At 41.4% G+C, this 17,376-nt stretch overlaps 1 protein-coding gene across 3 annotated transcripts in view; it reads right to left on the reverse strand.

Annotated features, from left to right (window-relative positions):
* DMXL1 (Dmx like 1) overlaps positions 1-8,226 on the reverse strand; it is a 90,095-nt gene extending 81,869 nt beyond the window's left edge. For 2 of the 3 annotated variants that reach the window (XM_040540762.1, XM_040540764.1), the window contains exon 1: positions 7,991-8,226. In XM_040540762.1, coding sequence (XP_040396696.1) covers positions 7,991-8,077 — 87 coding nt within the window. In that variant the 5' untranslated portion in view covers positions 8,078-8,226. The remainder of the gene's footprint in view (positions 1-7,990) is intronic. The other variant, XM_040540763.1, reaches the window with a different exon arrangement.
* Between the last annotated feature and the right edge of the window lie 9,150 nt (positions 8,227-17,376).

Genomic DNA, 17,376 nt, shown 5'->3' on the forward strand with positions numbered 1-17,376 from the left:
GTAGTTGCAGAGAGCAATGAGGTCTCCCCTGAGCCTCCTCTTCTCCAGACTAAACAACCCCAGTTCCCTCAGCTGCTCCTCACAGGACTTGTGTTCCAGGCCCTTCACCAGCTTTGCAGCCCTTCTCTGGACACGCTCCAGGGCCTCTATGTCCTTCTTGTAGTGAGGGGCCCAAACCTGAACACAGTACTCAAGGTGTGGCCTCACCACAGCAGAGTACAGGGGGATAATCATCTCCCTGGTCCTGCTGGCTGCACTAATCCTGATACAAGCCAGGATGCCGTTGGCCTTCTCGGCCACCTGTGCACACTGCTGGCTCATGTTCAGGTGAGCATCGACCCCACACATCCTTTTCCTCTGCACCGCTTTCCAGCCACTCTGCCCCCAGCCTGTAGCGCTGCATGGGGTTGTTGTGGCCAAAGTGCAGGACCCAGCACTTAGCCATGTTGAACCTCATCCCACTGGCCTCTGCCCATCGACCCAACCTGCTGGAGAAATGTTCACCTGCAGGAGAAATTTAATTTCAAAGACAAAAGGGAAAGGACACAGAAGGCAAGCAAGTTATATATTCAACAAACAAATAAACAAAAAACGGTCAGAACAGATGATAATTAAGCTTTCTGGCAAATGCAATTTGCTTCCTCTTCTACTGTTTCCTACCATCCCAGTCCCATTACACCTCATACTGACCAGAGGCCTCAGGAGAGAAGGTTGAGCACTTCCCCTAGCCCAGCTTGTCTTTTATTGTCCCTCATGTAATTCTTTATTTAAATAGTCTCTGTGAAGAGAAGCCACATTCTCATACACATTCAATGGAACCCAGATGCCAGTTCTGAATGCAGTTTCTAAGGAGTAATATCCTTAAAAAGACACTTTTCTAGAACTAGAGCAAAAAACTAACTACTGGACATTTTTTTTCAGCTCAGAAAACAGTATGAGGTATTTCAGCAAAGAATCATAGAATCATTTAGGTTGGAAAAGACCTCCAAGATCATCAAGTCCAACCTGCCAAGTCTACCACTAAACCATGTCCCTAAGCACCACATCTACATGTCTCTCAAATACCTCTAGGGATGGTGACTCAACCACTTCCCTGGGCAGCCTGTTCCAACGCCTCACAACCCGTTCAGTGAAGAAATTTTTCCTAATATCCAACCTAAACTTCCCCTGCGCAAACTGAGGCCATTTCCTCTTGTTCTATTCCTTGCTGCTTGGGAGAAGAGACTGACCTCATCCTGCTACAACCTCCTTTCAGGCAGTTGTAGAGCACACTAAGCCTCCTTTTCTCCAAGCTAAACAGCACCAGCCCCCTCAGCCACTCCTCATAAGACTTGTTCTATAGACCCTTCACCAGCTTCATTGCCCTTCTCTGGACACACTCTAGCACCTTGATGTCTTTCCTGTAGTGAGCGGCCCAAAACTGAACACAATACTCAAGGTGCGGCTTCACCAGAGTCATATACAGAGGAACAATCCCGTCCCTAGTCCTGCTGGCCACACTGTTTCTGATACAAGCCAGGATGCTGTTGGCCTTCTTGGCCACCTGAGCACACTGCTAGCTCATATTCAGCCAGCTACCAATCAATAGCCCCAGGTCTCTCTCTGCCATGCAGCCTTCCAGCCATGCTTCCCCCAGCCTGTAGTGTTGCATGGGGCTGTTGTTCCCCAAGTGCAGGACCCGGCACTTGACCTTGCTGAACCTCATACAGTTGGCCTTGGCACATTGGTCTAGCCTATCCAGATCCCTCTGCAGATCCTTCCTACCCTCAAGCAGATCAAAACTCATGCCTAACTTGGTGTCATCTGTGAACTTACTAAGGGTCCTCTTAATGCCCTTGTCCAGATAATGATAAAGATACTGAAGAGAACTGGCCCCAGTACTGAGCCCTGAGGGACACCACTAGTGAAGAACCTCCAACTGGATTTAACTCCATTCACCAGAACTCTCTGGGCCCAGCCACGCAGTTTTTAGCACAACGAAGCATACATGTGTTCAAACCATGAGCAGCCAGTTTCTCCAGAAGAATGTTGTGGGAAACAGTGCCAAAAGCTTTACTAAAGTCTAGGCAGACCACATCCACCGCTTTTCCCTCATCTACTAAGTGTGTCACCTTGCCATAGAAGGAGATCAAGTTCATCAAGCAGGACCTGCCCTTCATAAACCCGTGCTGACTGAGCCTGATCACCTGGCTGTCCTGTAGGTGTTGCATGATCGCACTAAGATGATCTGCTCCATGAGCTTCCACAGCACCAAAGTGAGACTGACAGGCCTGCAGCACGGTATAATGGAACTCACTACTCAGAAGTAATGGGTACTTTCTATACCCCAACTGTCTCAGATACAACAAAAATGAATTCTGCCAACTAGTCAACTTTTATCTACTTAATAGTTCACGTCACTCTTTTTTGTTTTGACAGGTGCTGAGATTTTTTAATTATTATTACTTTTATAAGCTACGGAAACTAAGAAGAAAAGTATGCAAGTGCTCTGTTTTCTGTAGGACAAGAAGCAATTCCAGAGTATAAGCATGTCATACCTCTTCTCTCAGCTATATCACCACGTTCCCTATTAGCATTTTTTTAAACTATTTATTTATTTTTATTGAAAGCGAGGAAGGGAGGGGAAGACAGGCAGGGGCAGGAAAATGTTGCCATACTGTTAAACTAATAGACAATCCCTAGATAAATTCCTAAATATTTTTTAAAAAGTCAAGCAGAGGCTCTTAAGTCTGATTTTGTTGAACAAAAGAAGCCTTTCACCTTAAGAATGTCCTGGAATATTTACAAACAAATTGTCTTTACAAAATGAGACAAGCAGATACTGTTTACATCATCATGTTCTTGGAATGTTTATTAAACAATGCTTTGTTCTTTTGTTACACAAACGAACAAGGTAGAACTAGTTCAAGCTGCAGGAAAATGGATTTCACTAGCTGGTGACATAGCAAAACAAGCCTGAAATTAGGAAGTGAAACATGTTTTAGGCCTGCAAAAATAAATGTTACTTGGCATGCCACACTGAGTTTTCAGACAGTTTCTACCTGTTCTTTTAATCAGATGTCAGTTTTTACTTCTGAAATCATATTTCTTTGGAGATCATATTTTGACACTAATAGTGCATTAAAAGCATGTTAGTTTTAAAGGAAAATGGTACAAACAATTTTATGAACTATTTTCATTTCTTTCTACAGTGAAAGTCTGATATACACAACTCTTAGAAACGAAAGTCTGGTATAGGCAAATCAGACTCTAGCCTCAACAGAAGAAAAGCAAGAAAGCAAGAGTCTTCACCTCTTATGCAGCACAGCACCTCTGAAACAGTTAGTTCCTTTATACCCACCCTCTTTATATATTTTTTTCTATGTATGGACATACAAAGTTTGTGCTGTTGTTTTTGCTACAGCTACATAACGAATGAGAAATAATCCTTTGTGACCTGCGCAAACTTTATTTAACCTACATCTCTTACGTGCAGAGCACACGTACACCTACCATAAACTGCCTATTTCAGATAATATTCGCAGTATGTGTGCACTCACACAGTTATTTATATAGTTTTCTATATACATCTTAATATACATATATAGGTATAAAACACATGCAAATATGTACAGGTTGAAGATCCAGACTAGAAAGAACCCTGTGCTGGGCACAAGGTCACGCAGAACCACCCAGCCGAAGCTCACCAGGGATGGCATGCAGCAGGACACAGTAACCGTGGACATGCTCTGTCCCCAGCTTCTGCACCAGAAGCTTACCAGCACAACCACCCATGCTACCTCTTGCTGCTTCTGCTCTGCAGCCACTCCAGCTATTGTATCTGAGGTACTTCTCAAGGGCTCATCCTGGCCATTCTTACCACTCACAGGTCTCGAGGGTACTTATGTCTCTTGCAAATGAAATGAGGGAAGTCCAAAAGGTCAGGACGTCAGCGTTCACAACCAAATTGACCAATTAAACAGATTTTATTGAAATTCTGTGATAGCTGAATAGTATTTTTATGACATGCTTGAAAGAAGTTTCCAATAGCTACTTTACTACCCTAGGGAAGTCGAATTTCCCACTTAGAGAAAAAACAAAGCTACTCCAAGGAAAAAAAGCAAACAAAATGTAGACTAAGAACAAAAACTTATTACCAAAAAAAAAAAACAAACAGAAAACCTATCTTCATTAATTACCTGTTTCTTCTGCTGGATTGGGCACACAAGCATAATACAACCTCAGTTTGCCTGGGCTGAATGCTGCTTATATACAACACAAATTGCATTATGTCTCACTTCCCTCTGTTTTTCTCCCTTTCTCACCCCTTCCTCTTTAAAGAAAAATGTACAAAATTCAGTCTTCTGAAAAGTAAAGATAAAGGCAAATAAATCTTCAGTGTTACCTAGCTGATAAAGATCTGTGTTTTTCTCCTTTACATGAAACAGTGAAAGTCAAAACGGACACAGTCACCATGAAACATCTCTCTGAATTATTCTATTGAAAAAAAAATATCTCGGGCAGACATTCATACTACTTTTTTTTTCAGCATGGTCTCTCCCCTCTGCCCCTCCAGTCACAGATACTGACGATGATATATCTTAAAGGTATAAACCAAAAAAGCAAGGAAACATAAACATAAGCCATCAGTCAAAAAAAAGAGACCGTGTACTCTGTATGCAAGTTTTAATATTGAGAGTATTACATTTAAATATGTTATTTAAAAAATACTTTTCAATAAGAAAATTAATTACATTCAAGAAATACTCTTATCCTGGGGAAAAAGTTTCTTTTTAAATCTGTGGAGAGTATTTAAAATAATACAGTTCTCCAAGTGGTGAATTGATTGGCCATGCACTTAGAAACAAGGCCTACTGAAACTGCACTTTTCATTGATAAGGTTCAACTGTTTTGTTTTTTCCCAAGTTTAGCTCAGTTAAAAATATTTGATTTCTTAAGTTCAGAATAGGTTAACCAGGACATAGACAAAAAACTAGTATCAAAAAGGCTTCCTTCTCTTGTCTAAGTTACAATCAAGAGGTAGGTGCAAAGAGTCTAACTTCTCAGAGACTCTTATGACCACTCAGTTAAATTTCTTGACTATAGTTACCCATGAAGTTATAAATACAAGGAAAACGTTAAATATTTTCTAGACAGTCTAGCAACAATTTTACTGAGCCCGCTTTTATTTATTGAACAGTTTTATTAAGCTGGAAATCTCTACTTTATATTGCTATCCAGTACCTTTGGAAAAATTGAGTGTGGTCTTGATCAAGCTACTCAAAAAACCACATTTTTCAAATGTTCTCTAACGTAACATTTCACAGTTTTATCAGTCATACAAAACAAGTCTCAGGTCCAAGATGACTTAAACTACACACACAGAGGAGATCTGTCCAAAAAAAGATTCTGCTTGCGTTGAACTACGCAATTTATCTTTCTTTCACCCCTACATACAACAGCCCTTTTGCAGCTACCATAACCAGTCCTAGGACTTCTGCTTGTAAAGTTCCTATTGCTGACAGTGATTTTTCTCCCCTTCTGATATTTTGTGATTAAAAAAAAAAAACGGAAAAAAAAAAGTCACCAAAACAGAACTGAGTAAGGAACCACACACACAGAGCAAATCAATCACAAGACGTGTTATCAGCGTTGATTACCTAAGAACTTCTACACAACTTCCATAAAAACTAGTATAGCAGTATCCTAAGTGTGTGAGCATGAACTTATTAATCAAATGTTTTCGGGTATGAAATACTCCACATATGAAAACAAAGAAAGTAAAGGATGCATTCCACTGCAAATAAAACTATTACATCTCAGGAGAAGTACATCAAGAGCAAATAGATACATTCTAACTTCTGAAGGCCAAGTTCTTTATATTCATTAGCATACCAGATGTTATTATCACACATTCTCAGTAGATAAATAACAGGAATGCTTCTTATGTTATCTTGATTCTTATGAGCCTTTTTCTATATATAAATAAAAGGCGTGCCAAAAACTCTTTAGCAGCATTCCCTCTAAGGAAGCTCAAGCTTCACTTGTCACATCACATTCTAAAGAAGAAATCCAGAAAAATGAAAGACAGAACCTCTGCCACCTGCACACCGTGAGGACAAGTACCTCAAATACCAGTTTAAAACCGAACCAGGTGTTTTCAGAAAGGTTCATACAATTCACTGTGTATAGGCACTCCCTACTAATTTAATATCCAAGGTCAAAGTCAAGAATAATCTATTATTTTCAGCTTAAAATTAAATGTTTTAAAGCTTTTTCACCTTATATCCAGTACAACAGTGCAAGCAATATTCTGGACAACACGATATATAAAAAACTGAGGTACTGCAGAGCAAGTTATCTTGTCAGACAATGATGACTCTCCCCAGCTGTACAGTACAGAATCCTGACATATCAACTCCCGTGTTTCCAGTGTCTCTGACCAAAAACTGACAGATGTTTGATGAAGTGTTTTTATTATTATTTAGTACTGATATATCATTCATTAGTTTTTATACTTGTTAATACTTACATCTTGATTTCAGATGCAGGAAAAGAACTGTCCATTTTCCAATTAGATTTTCTAAAGGTTCAGTCCACCATTTCCAGAAAAAGGAATTAGTTGTAGAACCTTTCACTTGTTAATGTAAGCATTCTACTGAATTTAACATGGTGTTATAAAACGAGTAACAACAGGGAAAAAAAACAAACAAGAACATGAAGCCAAGGATATTTCTGTTGACAGTCTTAAATCTGAGGAAAAGGAATCCATTAATAACCTTCTGAGCAAAAGGACAAAAACCAAGATGAATGTGTCTATAGGAAACACTGTTACTATATTTATGTCAAAACAGATCTTGGGAACAACACACCAATAGAAACAGGGAAAGCTGCACTCTCCAATGGTTCCCTTCTCCCCAGTTCTCACTCCTTTTATCCATTAGGAAATTCTGACACTTCCTGGAAGTTAGGCTGCAGTAGCAGAGAGTTCTTTAGTGACACTGATAACTTGATCTCCTTCTCCCCAAAAAGGAACGTTCTCCTGAGCTTCCCATTTGGGCATCATATTTTGAAACCTTAGCAGCACTTCACTGTACAGTAAACTTTGCTGCCTCTCACCACGTTATTTCCCACCACCTGTGGGTCTCGAACACCTCTGGATACATGAAATCAGAAAATCCATCACAGCGGGAATGGGAAGTCACAACTGCTTCAGTTACAGAAGCCTCCCAACATGAACATACTTACAGCTGGGGGATTTTGGGAAGCAAGCACACCACTGACAAGGCCAGACTGACTCCTCAAAGCCAACCCAAAGCGAGCAGCGTGAGGATGTGTGGCCCGGGTCTCATGAGGGTGCCCTGGCCTCCCTCCCCATGGTGGCACAGCACCGTGACAGCCGTGGAAGCTGTAAGCACCCAGCCGGGCTGAGGCCAGGCAGGAAAGGCACGCTCAGTTCTTGCACCTCCATTTACCGTTGCCCTATCGGGCTCCACACGACACTGCTCCGCAGCAATCAGGGGCGGCCAGAGGAAAATAAGGTTAAAAATAGGGACGCGCGGCGAGAAGCCGAGTTTTGTCTCATTTCGTTCCTCGCCTGCCCGAAGAGGACAGCAGACAGGGGATATTTTGGAGGGGGGGTGGGCAGGGCGGGGCAAACCGCCCCCCGCCCCCCCAGAGGCAGAAAACCCAAAACGAGAGCGAAAAAGGGGGGGGGGGCGGCGAACGCTGACACGCGGCCCCAGCTCCCCCGGGGCAATGCGGGGCCCCCCCGGCCGGCTGCAAGGCGCCCCCACCGCGAAGGTCGCGCCTGCGGGGCGCCGTTTATGTAACAGCCAGGCGGCCACCGCCACCACCACCACCACCACCACGGCGGCCACCATTTTCCCGGTCACGACACGTGCGGTGCCCCGGCACGGCTCGGTGATGGCGGCCGCCCTCAGCCCCGCTGCCCCGCAGGTGCGCCGCTGCCGTCAGCGGGGAAGGTGTCCCCCGTCCGCCTCGGACTCACCGTGAAGGGCTGTCCGTGCAGGCTCCCCACCGAGAAGCAGTTGTTCCCCGGGTTCACGGCCCCCGTCAGCACCTGGTGCAGGTTCATGGCGACACGCAGGCGCCCGGCGCTGCCGGGACGCCGCCGCTCTGCCCCCCCTCCTCCCCCGGGCGGCGGCGGCGCAGGAGGACGAGGAGGCGGTGGCACAGAGCGCGGGGCGGAGCCTCCCCGGCGGGGCGGTGACGGCGGCGCAGCGCCCCCTACCACCCGCCTCGCTCCCCGCCCGCTGCCTACTGCCGCTGCCGCCCGCCCGCCGCCGCCGCTGCGCGCTTGGCTCTCGCGAGAGGCGGACGGATCTCGCGAGATCCCCCCCCGCCGCCTGCTCGACGCCGGGCGGCCATCAGCCGCTGCGCATGCGCGGCGCGAGAGCTATGAGGAGGATGGGGTCTGTCAGCGCGGCGCTGGGGGCGCTTCACGCCTCGCTGCCCCCGTCCCCTGCCCCTGTCAGTGGTTTGGAGCCGCCCGTCTCTGTGTCCCAGAGCAACACCAGCGCTGTTTGTGCTGGTGCTCTCCCCCGTGAATTGGAGCGCCCGGAGTGACTTGCATTCTGGCGCTATCGAGAATCGTTAGAGCCTCTTGTTCCGGGAAATAGTGCAAAATCAAAATCACCTCGTGACGTGCAGACAAAGCCTGGTGTATCGTCCCTCAACCTCTGCAAGGCGATACCACGCATCTGTAACAGTGATTTTTCTTCTTGGGTTACTTTCCTGGTACTTTTGTAAGCAAGGTCAACCTTGGGGCATGGGTCTCACACATTTAAATAAATACAAGCCTTGCATCCTTCAAAAATCGTATTGAGAAGCACCGCACTATAATGTATTAAAAATTATAAAGTATTTCATGCAAATAAAGGAAAGACTCCTCCTATTTAGTCTTCTGACATGAAGAAAATTCCCGTTTTTCACTGTATGTACATAGACATTCCGTCAAAGGTCCACGTTTCTTATGCTAGAGATAAACTGTCACCCTAATCACTTTTTTGTTTTGGAAAGGATCAAAAAGCATATCAAATTACCAGTGAGTCCAACCAAATTGATCTTATCCTTGCCAGGAGTGATGATCACAGACAGATGATCTTATCCTTCTTTCAACTGCAGAATCTAATAGGGCAACCCTAATGCATTTTTAAGGTAACAAAAATTTTCACTGGTCCTGAGCAAGAAAGTGAATTGTGGCTGAGCCCTGTCAGGGGCCCTTTTTTGTGTTTTTCAGCGTTGCCATCCCCTTCTGGGCCCAGTCTGTGAACCAGTCCAGCCTTGGTTGCAGCCAGCCAATACTCCTTCCCCAGAGAATGGTTCCAGAATATGCCAGAGAGAAAAGGTCAGAAATCCTGCAGAACTACTTAATTACTCCACAGAAGTAAAATGCATATGATCTGCAGCATGGTGAGGTACCAGGGTGACAGGAGAAAGCAATCCCAGACCTCAGTCTGATGAAGAATCAGGAAAAAGGGGAAATTCAGAACACTAATTTAAAAAAAAAAAAAAAAAGTGAAAGCAAAAGTTTTACTGATAAGTGCAGTTTAACCTACATCTAATTACAACATAGTACGATATGTTTACAGCTGACATACCCTAACATGCTGATATGGCAAGAAAATAAGGAACTTCTCATTTCCTTTCTATTTAGATTTGGTCTTTGTGACTGTCCAGATTAGTTTGTTTGCTTTATTGGGTAACAGAATGGATGTTGCCTTTTTGTTCTCTTCTGTGACAGAGTGAGAGCCTATATACAATGGCCTGCCAGGCACATACATCCATATTCTGGCTCCAACCCCACCACCTTTCCCTTCCCACCCTTTGCTGTCAGCAGTCAGCTCTTGCACAGGAGCTGTCACTCCACGTTGCCAATCCCTGAAGCTGCTGCTGTGCATCTTCCACTTCTCAGCCTGGGGAACAGCAAGGGCAGCCAACAGAAGCAGGGTTTGTGCATGTGTTCTTCCATGCGATGCCCCTTCTCACTTTTCCTGCAACATCTGTGAATTCAGCTACAGACAGAATATGTACAGTATGTTTTATTATATCAAAGTGAATGCATTGTTGGGCACTGATAAATTTCAGCTCTGGCCTGTGCATTGTCATGCTACAGGAAATAAATATGTTTCAATACAATTCAAAGCATATTTATACCTCGTCTTTTTGAAACAAACAAACAAACAAACAGGTTTCGCTTGGAGTTTCGAACCTTGACAGTGATTAGAAGGTTAAAAAAAATCTCATAAAGTTGATAACCACCAAGAAAATGTTTTCTTATGCTTTTTGGTCATTTTGCATGTTTTTCTCACCTTCTTCTGAGCAAACAGTTTGTCCAAAAAGCTGTCTATTTTTCTTCCCACTCAAAAGTGTCTAAAAAATGGGAAAGGCACTAAATTTGCCCTATAGGATTGCAAAATACCGAGGTTGGGTCCTTTTCATTGTTTTGCCCCTGACATCAGTAAATATTCTGTTTTATAGTCTCCCAGGAGCTGTAGTTCTCACAAGCAAAGCTGCTGATTCCCATCATTCACAACTCCTGCTGCACATGCTCACTCAGTTCTCACCTTTGGCTTTTTAAAGGGGAAACATATAAAATATGCTCAGTATCAGAATAGCATAAGATGGGAAACACTGTCACTTCCTAAGGTAACATAAAGTGGCTGTGGCCTTTCTGAAATACTGCCAGAACTGCAGCATTTGTGCATGCACAGAAGAGCTTGGAAGTAAATGATGTACAGCTTTTCGGATTATTGGACAAAGCATTACATTTTCAGTAACCATCAGACCTTTAAATGCTCCAAAAAGCAGTGTACCAGGTGTATACAAACACATCATGCCTTAGTCTTGCTAAGGCACATCTTGCTTATATTTCACTAATAAGGCCTGAAGAAGTCCAAATGAGATTTTTAAGTGATGTTCCTACATGTCTCGTCTAAAATGAAAATTGCACTTGTGCAAAGCAAATCCAAGTTAACGGTATTCTTTGGTGTAATGCGGTAGAAAATCGATGCAGATTTGTAAATTATTTCATTTGCACAAATGCAATGACATATTTTGTGTTCTTTCTCTGCAATAAATATCCATGAGTCACTCATTAACAGCAGTGAGCTTGCTTATGTCAATGATACACAGGAAGCTTTGTAAGAAGCTGACATTTTAAGTGGCACATTTAGAGTTTGTCAACAGTACTAGTGAATGTTGTTTTCTTCCCTAATTTCTTAAAAATCATCTACAGGTACGTAGCTTTTTTTTTTTTTCCTTTTTTTTTTCTTTCTTATCAAAAGGAATTCATTATATTGTAACTTACTACTTCGTAAAACAACGCACTCTAGCAAGGAACAACTGTTCTGCCTCATGTACTCTTTGACTTTGTCTTTCTTGCCTATGATCTTTCTGCAGGGATGTGGAAACCAAAGGCAAAATCCTGACCTTAGTGAGGTTAAGAGGAAGATCCCTGACTGACTTCCCAAAGATCTGGAGCTCACCCTCATTGGCCAAGTGGGAATGACGTGAAGGAGTACTTGATTCTCTTCTTGAGCTTTCAAGAATTTTAGCAGCTTAAAAAGAGTGAAAACACAGCATGGCTCATAAAATGTATAAATATATAAACATTGACATTTAGTAGTATGGTCGTAAACAGCCAACCATTTTGTGAAACCTTTCTTTTAAAGCAGCTTGTTTTGTTGATTTCTTCTGTACCCTGTGTTTTACATCTGTAGCCTCCAGGTTAGAGTGACATTTGCTTCTTTTTTTGTTCTGTTTTCATTTGGTGAAAGACATTTTTTAACAGTTCACATTGTTGTCACCTCTCTTAACATTTGCAGTGCAGTACATTTTCTTTTACATCTGTGATCTGATAGAACCTTTTACTTGCTGAAGCAGATACTTGCTGACCGGTATCCTTAGGTAAAAGATATTAGTGAAGATGTTTTGATTTATTCAATTCATCTTTTATTTGGCTTTTGGTGAGGCTTCCATTTTATAAACTCAGAATATTTTCAGTAGTTGTTTCCAAGGCAAAAGCCTTGGAAATTAGATCCTTTAGGTTTGCAAATGAACGGTTGCCAATTAACAAGCTTTTAGAATTCCCGTTCATATTCAGAGTTTTGCATTCATTTCATAGACTGAGATTAAAGCTGCTTTTGAAGAAAATCACACACAGGCTGCTGTATAATACGTTAGCTGTCCACTCTTTAATAACCAGTCACTACCAGTAATTTAGAAAATGGAAATTAGGAGTTTTTTTATTTTTTTTTAATGTCCTTTACTGGTCCCTTGAAAGCTCAGTTTGTTCTTCCCAGTTTACCTGGAACCAATGAGCTTGGTGGGAAGACTGGACCAGGCCATTTGCCCCTGCTTTCTGTTCCCCACACCCATGCCTCTAAGCTCCTAACAGGGGTCCTTCAAAGCACAGGTGGGGAGCCCCAAGTCTCGCCCCGCTCCGTGCAGCCGGTCTGCATTTGGCTCCTTCCTAGCAGAGAGCATCAGGGCCAGGGGCCAGGCGAGGGTGGGCAGGTGGCAGCGAGGATGGCAGGGCTTCATTATGGCACTGCTGTGCAAAGTGAACACCGGCGAAATCCAGAAGGATCCTGCATGGCCTCTAGGAGTCCTGTCACACTGCAACTGCTAAATGGTGCCACTTTCCAAACAGATCAGTCAATTTTTTAAATTTCTTCAGTCTCAGTTTTCACAGGGTGCTTTTCATTACACAGTGTGAGACTCAGTGTCCTGGAAAAGACTGAACAAGGCTCTCTCCACCCATACAGAGATGCCTTTTCAGCTGGTCCATTCCTTGTGTGGACCTGGGAGACTCCATTTGGCCCTGGAGAAGTTCCTCAGACAGTTCACCTACTGATGCTGAACTCTGATTAGGCTGCTCATGTGTAGTGTGTGATTTGATATGCACAGGAAAGGCTATTAAAATATGCATTATGCAGTGCTATTTACCAGAATGTATGTCCTTTTTATATAAACCCTAAATTATTCAGTAAATCTATTCTTTTCTCAAAGATACAGTAGATTTCAGGTTCAGTATAAAAATAGCCAATATTTATTTATTTAGCTTAGTTTACTGTGAAAAGTAATTTTTAAATGATATGTAAATATGTAGACATGTCCGCATGCACATAATGAATATTCATTCTGCCAGTCTTTTCTAAAGAACAGTATTCTATTAGATATTTTGAAGTTTCACATATGTTTTCCATATCATATGTAAAAGGATAACACCATTTATAGGTGTCCCTGAAAAACTTATTTGAGGAATAAAGCAGTTGCTTTACTGTGCCTTTCACATCTGTGTTAAGCATTTGGTTGTGTGTGTTTCCAAATTCAGTAAGAGCATGTCTCCACAAATCTATCACATGCAGATGTTTTTATCTAGGCCTTTAAAATGGCATAAGATGCTCACAGGATAGCCTGAAAAATAGACTTTATGCTTTTTTTTCAACCTTTTATTTCTTTACATTTATGTTTTAACCTCATAGGAGAGAGGTGTGATGTTTTGACAGAGGACAGAGATAATTACTCCATACCTATTCACAGCTTCAAGCAGACAGCCATTCAAGTATTGGGAAAGAAAAATGCCAAACACATCAGTCTTTTGTTCTCTCCTTTGGCAGTGTAACTCAGATATAACACATTTCTCTCTCAAAAGCACACACTCCCTTCTACCTTGAAACCACTTTGTGAGCTAGTCTTTTTCTCTTTTTCTTTTTCTTTTTCTTTTTTTTTTTCTTTTTCTTTTTCTTTTTTTTTCTTTTTCTTTTTCTTTTTCTTTTTCTTTTTCTTTCTTTTTCTTTTTTTCTTTCTTTTTCTTTTTCTTTCTTTTTCTTTTTCTTTTTCTTTTTCTTTTTCTTTTTCTTTTTCTTTTTCTTTTTCTTTTTCTTTTTCTTTTTTTCTTCTTTTTCTTTTTCTTTTTTTTTCTTTTTCTTTTTCTTTTTCTTTTTCCTTTTCTTTTTCTTTTTCTTTCTTTTTCTTTTTATTTCTCTTTTTCTTTCTCTTTCTCTTTTTCTTTTTCTTCCAGCAGTGTTAATATACAAGGCAAGTTCAGGAGTTATTTAATTGTTTTTTTGCTCACTACATATCAAAAAAGGAGCCAAGTTCCTCCCCTCAGGCATCCATATACACATACACAGTGTGCCTGTTCAGTTAGGAACACTTGCTTCTTTAATATTATTTTTTTTTATATCCTGTTTTTATCACCCACAGTAAAGTAGAGAAGAGAAAGGAAGAGCAATCAGATGAAGGAGAGCTGATCTTTGTCTTCCTGCAAATTCCTTCCACCATTTGATGGCATTCAAATCCTATCTATTCATAGCTCTGCAGAAACATTAAAAAAAAAAAAAAAAAAAAAAAAAAAGCTCAGACTAATAACTAAGACAGTAAAATTTTAGCCTGGTGTTAAATTCACAGTTGGCTGCTATATGCTGAGTAGAAAATGACATTGCAGCTATGGGTTGACAGGATCTAAAAGTTATACATGCATTTCTTAAGATATATTAAAGTAGGTTGGTGGGTGGTCCATCACTATGAAGCTTCATCCATTTTGCAGCTGAAAAATATAACTTTTCAACTAGATTAAAAAAAAAAGGCACAATTTCCTTGTTTTAATTTTGCTGACTGTAAATTGTCACTGGGTTTTATGAAGACTGTGACTTTCCTGAAACAGCATGTGGTTTCGTGATGTAAACTGTTTAATCTGCCCAAGAGCAATAATGCTTTCTCGTGACTCTTCCTCCACCACATATTGTACACTCCACCTCAATGGACTGATTTTATTTACTGCTGAGTCAATATTTACCACTTTGCTACTGCCTGCAGTAGTTTTAATCCCTGTCTGAAAAATTGAATGGTACCAGGAGCTTTTTTAAGCCTGTAGGCCTTAACCCTGTCATATTCGATGAGTTTCTAGTGAAAGTTAAAGGGGGTCAACACCCCAAAGGGCTCAAATGGAGGTCTGATTACAGAAACCATGTATAATGGAGCAGCGTTAAGAAATATTGTACATTGTTCCTTTTACAGTTTGTTTCTTCCTGTAGCATAACATTATTTGTAAGTGAATGTTAGTATTTCATTGCAGACACTTATCAGGAAATATTTTTGCTATCTAAAACACTTGATTTCAGATAAGATAGCTGGCAGGGATAGCTGCAGAATTTCTGCTTCCGTCCTAGCCCCTGTTTGCAGATGGAATTGCAAAAGTCAGCTTATGCATAATGTGTAGAGGAAGAAAAGAGCCCATGCAGAATAAGTATATCAGGGAATTATCTCCCGTGTTTTGATAAGATAAGGGGCTATCTGATATCACTGATAGTTGCACATGGACAGATGTGTGGACAGCAGTATCACAAGGAGGGGAGAAATGCCTGCTGCCGCCATCCACGTGAGAGGAAGGCACAAGAGGCCAGGGCAGCTGCCTTGCCTGGCAGCGTACACAGAGCCATGGCAGTGCAGGTTTTGCTGGCACGTACGGGTGAGAGGGAAGTTGTTATTGATTATTGTTTGTATTGCAGTCATCCTGGAGGACTTCACTGGGACACGGGATGTGCCATGTGAGGCAGGGCACGTGTAAAACCTGGAAGGTGTGTGTGTCCTACCCCTACGGAGCATCTCAGAGGATGTTTTGTGTGTGCATGTGAAGAGAAGGGATCCTGCTGTAGCAGAAGCATCCACCTGAGAAAGAACCGAACCTAACAGAACATAAGAGAAATGAAATAACAGCCATCAGGAAGCTGGTATCCTTATCTGCTTTGTTTACCAAATTGCTTTGTATATAGAGACTCAGACCCAGGCAAAGCTATTTCAGTCTTTTCGTCCATGTTAGGTATGTTTTTCTGTAAGCAGTTCACTCTGTCAGGTTTTCAGGCAATGATTAAAAAACATAAAATCTCCTTGAAAATGATGGATATTAAAAAGCCAGCGGAGCTAATGTAGATACCTGTGCAACGCTTTTTTCACAAGTACAGTTAGTCCACATGTAAGACACTGTAACTGGTTAGGGTGGACTATCAGCTGTGTTGTAGATAAGTGAGTTTTGGAGCAACAGAAATAGATGTCATTGCAATTCCAGTGTCTTTTTCAGTGTTTTAGCTGCTGAACCTCCATTGCAAAGGCTAGTGTGATTCAGTAGCACTGATGTGTAGTGTTTTATCAAGACCAGTGTCTATAAGGAATTCTTGTTTGAACTTTACATTAAGTATAACTCTGTATTACCTCTGTTTCTCCTGAGGGACTTTGCAAAGAAACCAGTAGCAAATCCAGCCAAAAGTCAAAAGCATGATATCCAGGCTGGATGGGGCTTTGGGCAACTTGGTCTGGTGGGAGGTGTCCCTGCCCATGGCAGGGGGTTGGAACTGTATGGTCTTTAAGGTCCCTTCCAACCCCAACCATTCTGTGACTCTGTGATTCCATATGCATTCTCTGTTTGCTTTTGCAGCTTTCTCAATCTTCTCCTTAAGTAAAAGTAGAAAGATCCAGCCTTTCCCTCAGGAGGACAGAGAAATAAGATTGATATTAATTATATATAATCTATAATTAGGTTCTGTGTTTAAATATACCAGTTCAGAGAAAAAAAATAACTAAAAATAAATAAATAAAAATAAAATTCAATGCACTCAAAAGGCCAAAACTGACTAGTTCAGCCTAGGAAATTGTTTCCTGCACTTGATTCCTATGTCACATTTAACAGTCATGTTTACGTTTATAGGAGTTTGTGTGTGCATATGTGTATGTTCGTCTGCATGTATGGTTTTGTGTGCAACAAGGGGCGAGACTATGAATCATCACTAATGCATGCTACTTGGCATGTTTTGAGAATACATGGCAGTCAGCAGTGATTACTTGAAGTATGAGGAGATATGAATCTTTAATTATTTCATTGCTGGATGATTCAATCAAGATTTTTTAAAAGACTTTTACAATTCTAAAAATGAATAACGTTTTTATATTACATAAATAGTACTATCTCAGATATTTTTTTTTCTCCTAGATAGAGCACTACAGTTTCTGCATTAACACCAACTGACTATTTCACAAATCAATCTGTCATTGTTTTAATGGGCTATGTAATAAGCAGCAGAAAACATGAGTATATATATATATGTATATATACATTGATAACACCAATTTGGTTTTGGTCATAGCTAGATGAAATTACTGTGACAACAGCAATTTTCCACTGTATGGTTGATACAGATGTAATTAAAAATAACAGTCCTTAGGAAAGTGTCAGTATTATATCTTTGTTTTGGTACTTCTTACAACTGTTATCTGCAGTAACTTACAAAACTGTAAGGTAAACTAGAATAGTTATGACAGCTTTGAATGGGGTTCATTTTAAATGCTATCACTTTGTTCTTTCTCTAGAGATAC

This window comes from Cygnus olor, chromosome Z (assembly GCF_009769625.2).
Source record: "Cygnus olor isolate bCygOlo1 chromosome Z, bCygOlo1.pri.v2, whole genome shotgun sequence".
Classification (NCBI taxonomy): Eukaryota; Metazoa; Chordata; class Aves; order Anseriformes; family Anatidae; genus Cygnus; species Cygnus olor.